Genomic DNA, 8,825 nt, shown 5'->3' with positions numbered 1-8,825 from the left:
CCTTCTGCTCTTGCTTACGAAGTCCGTATGTACGATCAACCATGCATCGTACAATAACTCACCGTCCATGATCGAGTACCCCGCCATCCTTCTTAATTTCTTACTCTAAACAACCTCATTGACATTTACCGAACATCTACCGGGCATGGTGTCTCATGAACGTGGGCAAAGGGTGCCTAGCTGCGGACTAATCATGTGTGGAGTTTATCCAAAATGAAAACCCTAAAGCGCCCCTAGTTTTTTCTTTAGGGCTTAAAACGCCCCTAGATATAGCGGCCGACGCTTTGCGGGCCTCCCGTATATATTCTGCTGGACAGGGTAATGTTTGGCGCACCTGTTACGGCCTGAAAAAGCCCGAAAACGATAAAACGGCCGCAAATACACGGGCCGGCGGGAAAGCGCATCTAGCAGCTAGAGTTGCTCTAACCCCCGGCCCGCAAGATTCATTTCCCCGATTCTCCTCATCCAGATCGCGCCGCCGCCGCCGCCGCCGCGCCCCTCCTCCACACCGCCACCGTCCCAGCTCCAGCTGCCAGCCCTCCGCGCACATCCGGCTGCCCAGCAGCCACTCCACGCCGCCGGCCTCCACCACCGCGCCTCCCCCGAGCCCCTCTGCTTCCTCTGCGCGCCGTCCAAGGTGAGCTCCCCTGCTCCTCCTCCCTCTCTCCCCGTTACGTTCCGGACACCGTTGAGGGAGCTCCGCTCGAACAGAGAGGTACGGATGCCATGGCTTCCATGTAAGCAAGCTCCAAGCCGGCCCTGTTTCCCTGTTTTCTTTCCATCAGCTAGTAACCGAGGCTATCTTTGTTACTGTACTAAAGTACATCCATACAATGGGCTGAAGATAATAGTTTTGTTAGATAATGTGCTGAAGAAACATATCATGTGTATATAAATGATACAGAGCATCCTAGTACCTATCTTTCTTACTAGGATTGTAATGCAGCACTACAGTTTAATCAGAACAACAGTACAATGCATACAATGGTACGTATTAAGATATCTAATTGTTAATGATGAGCTAACTTTGAATTAAGTTTTACCTGATATATGTTCATATGGGCAGCAAAATGGTAAAAGATAACTCCATATCGTTTAATCAGAACAACAATACAGTCCACGGGCATTACCAGCTTTTCACTGATTATACCACATATAAGCTGAAAAAACAGGCACTAGAAAGAACGAGCTTATTTTCGCATGAGCTTACCTGTAGCTTATTTTCACAGGATAACTCAAAAGAACTGACCTCGATGGCGCTCCTCCGAGCCCTCCGCCGAGCCCTTCCGCCGCTCTACTTGCCGGCGGCGCCTCTTTCCCGGCGCGCCCCAGGTCCTCCTGCGCTCCCTCCCCATCCTCTCTGGCTCCTGGATCCAATCGGGTTCCGGCCGTTCTCCGCCGTCGCGGCCACCACCACCGCCGTCGCGCGGGCGCCGGAAATGGGCGCCAGCCTCTTCAGAGGGCTCACGGAGACCAGGTCCCCCAAGCGACGGCCTGGATTCGTGTCCCGGCGCAAGAGGGCCAGCCTGCGACCCAAAGGTGCGGTGAACCCTGCCATTCCATGTTTCATAGGTGTCACGATTCAAAGATCTGCATGGTTAATTTGCATTATCACCATTTTAATTGTGCGCGCCTGATGTGCTGATTTGTGTGATTCATTCGAACTGTGCGCTGCTCTTGCAGTTTCAGTCTGGTTAACACTGCTGATGCTGCTGTTATTGGTTGGCAGGTCCGCACTACTGGGTGAAGTGCAAGCCGGGGGAGCCTATCCCTTCGAGTCAGCCGAATGAGGGCAGCGTACAGGGGAGGAAGGAGAAGAAGCGAATCAAGCAGCGCAAGGACTTTATCATGGTGTGCATTTTGTTCAGTTCCCTGCAATGCTTGTTTTGATTGTGTGATGGGTTTATGCAAGGTTATCAAAATCTATCTGTGTCTCTGGAGTAGAAAACGTAAAAGGCCGATGGAATTATGAGAATGTGGGTAGTTTTAACCGGGGAATGAAATCCTGAGAACACAAGTAGTTTTTTCATGCTACCGAGTAGCTAGATATCATGTTAGAATGGAACTAGCTAATCATAGGAGTGAAATGCATGGCTAGTCCATAAACTGAAACTGAAAGCACACTTTAGGCCACAAGCTCAAAATCTGCATGGATTAGGCCATAAACTGAATTAAGAGCACACCTTAGGCTAGAAACCGCTTCGGGGTGATTAAACCTGCACACGTGGCTGCCAGCTCGGCTGTGGCTGGACCTACCCGAGTCATAGATTTCATAGGGGGCTATTTGCAAAAGGGCCACAACTGCAAAATTCCCTCGAGATCCCCAATTCTTCTGGTCACAGGGCGGCGGTGGCGACTCCCGAAAGAAAATAATTAAATTTCTGCACTTAAAGAAAGCAAAGAAACCAAAAAAATCAGTTTTCGCAATGGTTTCTGTACTAATTCAGTTTGTGCACTAAAATTCATTTTCTGCGCTGAAATAGAGTGTATCTAAAGATTCAGTATCTAAACTAAAGAAGGTTTGTGGAACAACTGAACTTTTAAACTTAAACGTAGATCAACAGTAAATTTTTGGTCTTTTCAGTTCCTGTAGTAATTCAGTTTGTGCACTAAAATTCATTTTCTGCAGTAAAACAGAGTGTATCTGAAGACTCAGTATCTGAACTAAAGAAGGTTTGTGGAACAGCTGAACTTTTAAACTTAAACGTAGATCAAAAGTAAAGGTTCAGTCTTTTCAGTTCCTGTACTAATTTAGTTTGTGTACTGAAATTCATTTTCTGCACTAAAAGGGAATATATGTAAAGGTCCGGTATCTGAACTACAGAAGGTTTGTGGAACAGCTGAATTTTTAAACTTAAACAGAGATCAAAAGTAAAGGTTCAGTTTTTCTACATAAACAGAGCACATGTTCAGATCAATACAAACAGGAACAAAACCCTAGGCATGCTTAAAAAATAAACCTCAATACCATAATTTCACATCATTCCATTGTCATATACATGAACGCCACCACAGAGATGACGCAATCGACCTTGATCATAGATGGGAAAAAAAAACTACTGATTGGAAGAGGACAGGGATGGCGGAGAGAAGAGGAGGAGAAAAACATACTGTAGCCGGCGTTGAGCCGCCGTCTGTGATTATCGATCAAATTCCTCTGGTCATGGTGGCTATGGTGTCGAGGCAGAGAGGAGATGAGAAGAGGAAAACGGAAGGGGTTCGCTCCAGCCGGTGCGGTAGGCGCGACTCTTTACTTTCGATAATTTGAACATAGCACACTGTCAAAGCTATCTCTCGCAGATGCGGTACAATGTTAGCCGAGCTTGCAGCCATGTGTGCAGGATCAGGCCCGGCGAAGCGTTTTCCGGCCTGAAGTGTGCTCTTAGTTCAGTCCATGGCCTAATCTGTGTAGATTTTGAGTTTATGGAGTAAACTGTGCTTTCAATTTGAGTTAATGGACCAACGATGCATTTCACTCTAATCATAGTTTAGACGGGTAGTCGAATAGGTATTTTAAAGGCATCGTGCTAATACAAACACCTACATTTCTATTGCTTACATTCATTCATTCATGTTGCTTGGGCAGGCTGAGAAGAGGAAGCGCAAAGCACAGTATTCTGTTGCTGTGAAGAGGAAGGAGGCGGAACGGACAGAAAGGAAGATGGCTGCTGTGGCAAGAGACCGCGCATGGGTGGAAAGGCTGGCAGAGCTAAAACAGATGGAGGCAAAAAAGAGAGCTGCAATGGCTTGAGGAGCTCCTCTCTCTGGAAACAAACGGCAAGGCAGGCGTCTAACTTGTTTCTGCTGCTGCCTTTTGTCCCTGTTTTTTTTCCTCCCCTTATAGCCTGAATTTGTTCTGTGTGAACAGTTGTCACAACCATTGTGGGTGGGTGGAACTTTGGCTGGCTGTACCAAACGCAACCTTAGTAATTCATGTGGAAATTAACAGATTGTTGGCCGCTCTAACTTGTACAGGTTTTTTTATTGTGCATATATAGTGGAAAATATATCGTGTACTGAACATAACTTTATATTTGAATGCCACTGGAACTTTATATTATAGTAACAGGAAAAAAAAACGGCTAAGCATTCCTTCACGCGTGTAATTCCATTGCCGATTTAGATGGGCAATTAGGTGACAGTTTGGGCAATTTGCATGGCACTTCTGCCTCCTTTTTATGCCAACACGCTTTGCCCGGCAGAAAGGGGCAGCAGTAGCATTCTTCGTTGTAGAATTCCTGATTGGCATTGCTGCAGCGTGCAGTCCCTTTTCAGACACCAATTCAAGGTGAGTTTGGTTGATTCCACAAAAGTAGAATTTGCACTTATTATGTTGGCATGATGATCCTGGTAACTTGTTCTAGCTAGCTAACTTTATTATGTTCGACCTATCATATAGCCAATATGCAGCGTTTGTTAGTGCACATATACGTCTCTGTAACCAGAGGGAACAATTTCTTAAAGGCAGTAAATTAGATGAACATATACAATGAGATAATGGTTTCATGCTTACATTGTCCAACCACAGCAAGGCACACGATGAAGAAGAGAGGAACCGCGTACACCAGACTGCTCCCTCTCATGTTTGATCCTCAACTTCCAACGATCTAATGAATTTTAAGAGAGAGGTGTAGATGCAAAAGAGGCAATGGCCACAGACAAACCCCTCTCACCTCCATATAGGGATTGACTATTCATCACCCAGGATGAAGAATTCTTATTCTTCATCCCACCTCCTCACGCACCCTATAGTCACCGTAAGAACCAAAATGCATGTGAGGTAATATTACGGTGTGTACTTAAGTGCTTCTTAACATCCACCGTGAGAAACAAATATATCATACACGTGAGGTAATATTACGACATGCATGTGTGAAGTGAGGTAAAGTTATAACACGTTGGTGAGAATTCAATACATGTGAGGTAAGATTAGACCATGTTGGTGAGGTAAGATTATGAGGTGCGTGTGAGGTAAAATTACGATATCCAACCAGAAATATATTTTGAGAGTTTTTCACCCTCAATGATGAATAGACTTTCTATTTTCCATACGAGACGCCTGCAAGCCATATTTGCAGATCGCACAATTGTCTCATATATGAATGCGTATAATCAGCAGGATTTTGCCAATCAACAGAATTTTGCCAATCCCGGATGTATATTTCTGGTTATATGCGAATGCGTATAATAAGGATGTAGATTTACCTGCACCCGGGCCCTTCTATCCTGGCTCTATAATGTTGCTTTAAGATCTGTGTGACACAACTAACTTTTTACATGATTTTTTTTTCTTTTTTGGTTCTCTCGTATAAAACATGTCTTGAAGTTCAAACACTTACAGCGTGGCAAAGCTTTCTATCTAGAATCTTGTCTAAATCTTTCAGAACTTTTTGATCCGACATAAATAGTAAAAATAAGATTTTTTAATCAAATAAAACCTATTTTGTATATTTATATTGTACCAAAAAATCTAAAAGTCTTATCCTCGATTCTAGTTAGAAAGCTTTGTTGTTCTGCAAAGGTTTGGATATCTAGACATGTTCCATGTGAAAGAAACAAAAAAAGAAATGTACTTGCATGAGTCGCGATGTGAAGATGGGTGGTTAGGATAGAAGGGCCCGGGTGCAGATGCTCTAAAACCTGTTTTCGGTATAATCAGCAGGATTTTGCCAATCGCACAATTAGCACATACTCCCTTCGTCCCAAATAAGTGACTCAAAAATGACTCAAATTTACATTAACTTTAATACAAAGTTGATTTATTTTTGAATCACTTATTTTAAAACGGAGGGAGTCCATGGTACGTGCATAACGTGAGGTATTTCTGAAGTCGTGGTTATCTCCCCTAATAATAAAGTACGCACTGCTTCTGACGTCCGTCGCGGCATTTTTGTAAAAACATCCCTGTAGTTTTCTCTAATTAACCCACGGTATGTTTTTAAGTGAGGCCGAATCGTTTTTTTCACATTTTACACAAAACCCTCTTACTTTCGTGCTAAATAACCCGCGGTTCAAATTATATTCAGAGCGAATCGTTTTTTAAATTTTGTACGTACACCCCTCACATATGCGTTAATAACCTCGAAGTCCATTCAGAATAAATATGTATTTTCAAATAACAATATCTTTTAAACCGCAAATTCAATTTAAACATGTTATATATAAAACTTGATTAGAAAAATGTGTAGAGTTTGAATATGTTGTTATTTTACATATTAAATATTTAAAAAAATACTATTATATACAATGCTAATCAATATTTGTCTTTATTTCGTACCGACTATTTGTATTGTAACATGTTAACTTAAGCATCAATATTTAGGAAATGTTATAATCTTTGGACATGATATACTTGCACTAGGTTCTTTCTTTGTACATATTTTATAATCTAAGACCTTACGTACGTGTTTTTTTTTACAGTATCCACGCGCGTTTTTATCAATGGACTACATTTTTTTATTTTTTATTTTTCTCCTGTTGCAACGCGTGGGCATTTGTGCTAGTGAATGCTTACACGGCAAGATATATTACCATGCGTGCGTCAAATCACGATGAATAGCATCTTATGCACCTGGTGAGTGGTGATGAGTCTAAGGAAAGGAAGAATTCCATTGCAAACGCCGAGCTCAATTCGAGCTCCAGACGCCCCACGCCCAGGAGCCAAATGGAGAGCTCCAGCTCAGCTCACGAACTTCACAATTAACTCAGGCTCGGCGACCTCGCAAAACTCGTCTTTCCAGGACAGTGTGCAGACAGTAGCCTCTCCGATCCGTAGGCAAGACAAAGGCTTCAGTAACTAGTTTTACATAGAGCTTCTTATTTTCTGAAAGATACATAGAGCTTTACTGCTGACAGTAGGAGGAAGAGCAATGCTTGAAAGCTCTTGCTAAAGCAAGGGAGTGAGCTACCAAGTTGCTGATTTTAGGAATGTGGGAGACTTTGTAGGATCTCAGAGAAGAAGCCGCATGGAAGCAGTTTGCTAGAAGCCGGCTGATGATACTCCAGTGGCCGGGCTTTGATAGTTTTTTTTTTACGGAACCTCGTCACAGGGGAAGGAGCTCTCGCATTGTATTAAGAGCAACTTTAGCACACCCCGCATCTGTCCAACCCGCAAAACGTGTTTGCAGTTCGCGGAAAAACACCTTTGCGGGTCGGCGCGCACGGCCGCGGATGCAGATCCCTCATAACGGACCCCTAAAAAAGCGTATTCTTTTTTAGGGTCATCTTTGCGGGGTCTGATCTGGCGCAGCTCCTCCCGACCCGGAAAACCTAAATTTGCACCTTAATTTGATCCAACATAATGCATTTCTTTGCTTTTTCAACAACATTGAATACATAAGCCGCAACACTGTCTTCGTGCATTCGTCGTACTGTATGAGCGGCAACGACGAACCACAGAGCCGCTGCGCGAGCGCCGAGCCCGGTGGACGGCCGGACGAATCCCTGCCCGCAAATCGTCGGCGGCGCCGGGAGGACGAACCCGTCCCTGCATGCGGTGATGCGCCCTTGCCGGGGCTGCGGGAGATGCTCCACGACCACTCCATCGCTTGGCCCAGCCACCGGCGGCCGGCAAAAGCCAAATCCGGCTGTCCCGCGATGAAGGTCCGCAGATCCGCAAATCCAGCAACCCGCCGACGCACGGGGGAGGGGAGGCCTCGTGCGTGTGGCGGCCTTTCGGCGAGCTCCTGCCGGCTGCTTTCGTCAGAATCTTGGGCGACGGGGTGGCGGCGGCGCGAGGGGGGAGAGGGGAGGTGGTTGGTGGGGGAAAGCGCGGGCTCCCCCCACCAACCGCTTTCATTTATATGCAGGGCACCGCAACAACGAGGGGAAACCCGCAAATACGCGGGTTGGGGCCGAGATTTTGCCGCGCCCCCCAAATTTTTTTACGGGCCGGGGCGGGATGCGGGGTCTGATCGGGCAGGGTTTTCCGCCCCAACCCGCATTTTGACGGTTATTTTCCGGATCGGGGCGGGATGCAGGGTCTGCTAGAGTTGCTCTAAGAAGAAGAGAATTGATCTAGTTTATAAGGAAAACCGTATCGAAAACCTCATAAAATGATCCGGTTTATCAGGAAAACCAAGCCAAAAAACCGCACATGCAGTGTAGCCTCGTCGACCACCCAACCCAAGACCACAATTGCAACAAACACACACGACCGGCTCCGGAGCCGCCGCCCCGACATCGCTCGCGAGCCGCATCGTTGCACGACACAGACACCTCCTAGCCCTTGCTACACGAGATGCCCACCCGTAGACCACAAACGTTGCGCTAGACTTCTGGGGCTGTCGCCCGACGTGTCAGCCAGAACGACCCCACAGATCGCGTCGACCGAGCCGAAGAACTCGCTACCCTTGTAACGACATAGGTGTCGATGTTTTACATCCATCGTCCGGGGTCGCTGCCCTGGCATCCACCACCCTGACCACAAAGCAACCATGCAACTGCCATAAACCCGCCATCCCATAAGCGTCAAGGTTCCAAGGCAACGCCACCAAGAAGGTAACGACATAGGTGTCGATGTTGCCCGCTCCGATGGAGCTTGGGTTTTCACCCGGAGATCACATGACACTTGTGGCAGTAGAGGTAGCTTCACAATAAGGCCTTCACGAAGGAATGTGACGCCCGAGAGCGACGCCATCATCGACACTGACCAAGCAAGTGCAAGGCATTCACCCGGAGCACCTTCTTCACCGCTGAGCCACACAAGGAAGCCCAGAGCATATGAGCGCAGCAAACTGAGCAGTGAGAAGGGGGCATCGTTGACGACCACCAATCCACATCTTCCTTGCGGGCCGGAGACCTATCTCCACAACCCACGAAGCACA

The 8,825-nt window shown here is 46.2% G+C and overlaps 1 protein-coding gene across 1 annotated transcript; it reads left to right on the top strand.

Annotated features, from left to right (window-relative positions):
* Positions 1–449: 449 nt before the first annotated feature.
* On the top strand, positions 450–3,966 carry LOC123450231. Its single transcript, XM_045127591.1, has 4 exons — positions 450–637; positions 1,230–1,539; positions 1,730–1,851; positions 3,587–3,966. Exons 2-4 carry the CDS (start codon positions 1,254–1,256, stop codon positions 3,749–3,751), a joined length of 573 nt encoding a protein of 190 aa, XP_044983526.1. The 5' UTR covers positions 450–637; positions 1,230–1,253; the 3' UTR covers positions 3,752–3,966.
* The last annotated feature ends 4,859 nt before the right edge of the window (positions 3,967–8,825 follow it).

Source organism: Hordeum vulgare, chromosome 1H (genome assembly GCF_904849725.1).
Source record: "Hordeum vulgare subsp. vulgare chromosome 1H, MorexV3_pseudomolecules_assembly, whole genome shotgun sequence".
NCBI lineage: Eukaryota > Viridiplantae > Streptophyta > Magnoliopsida > Poales > Poaceae > Hordeum > Hordeum vulgare.
The sequence above is the reverse complement of the archived record's forward strand: the minus strand, read 5'-3'. Positions and strand labels throughout refer to the sequence as shown.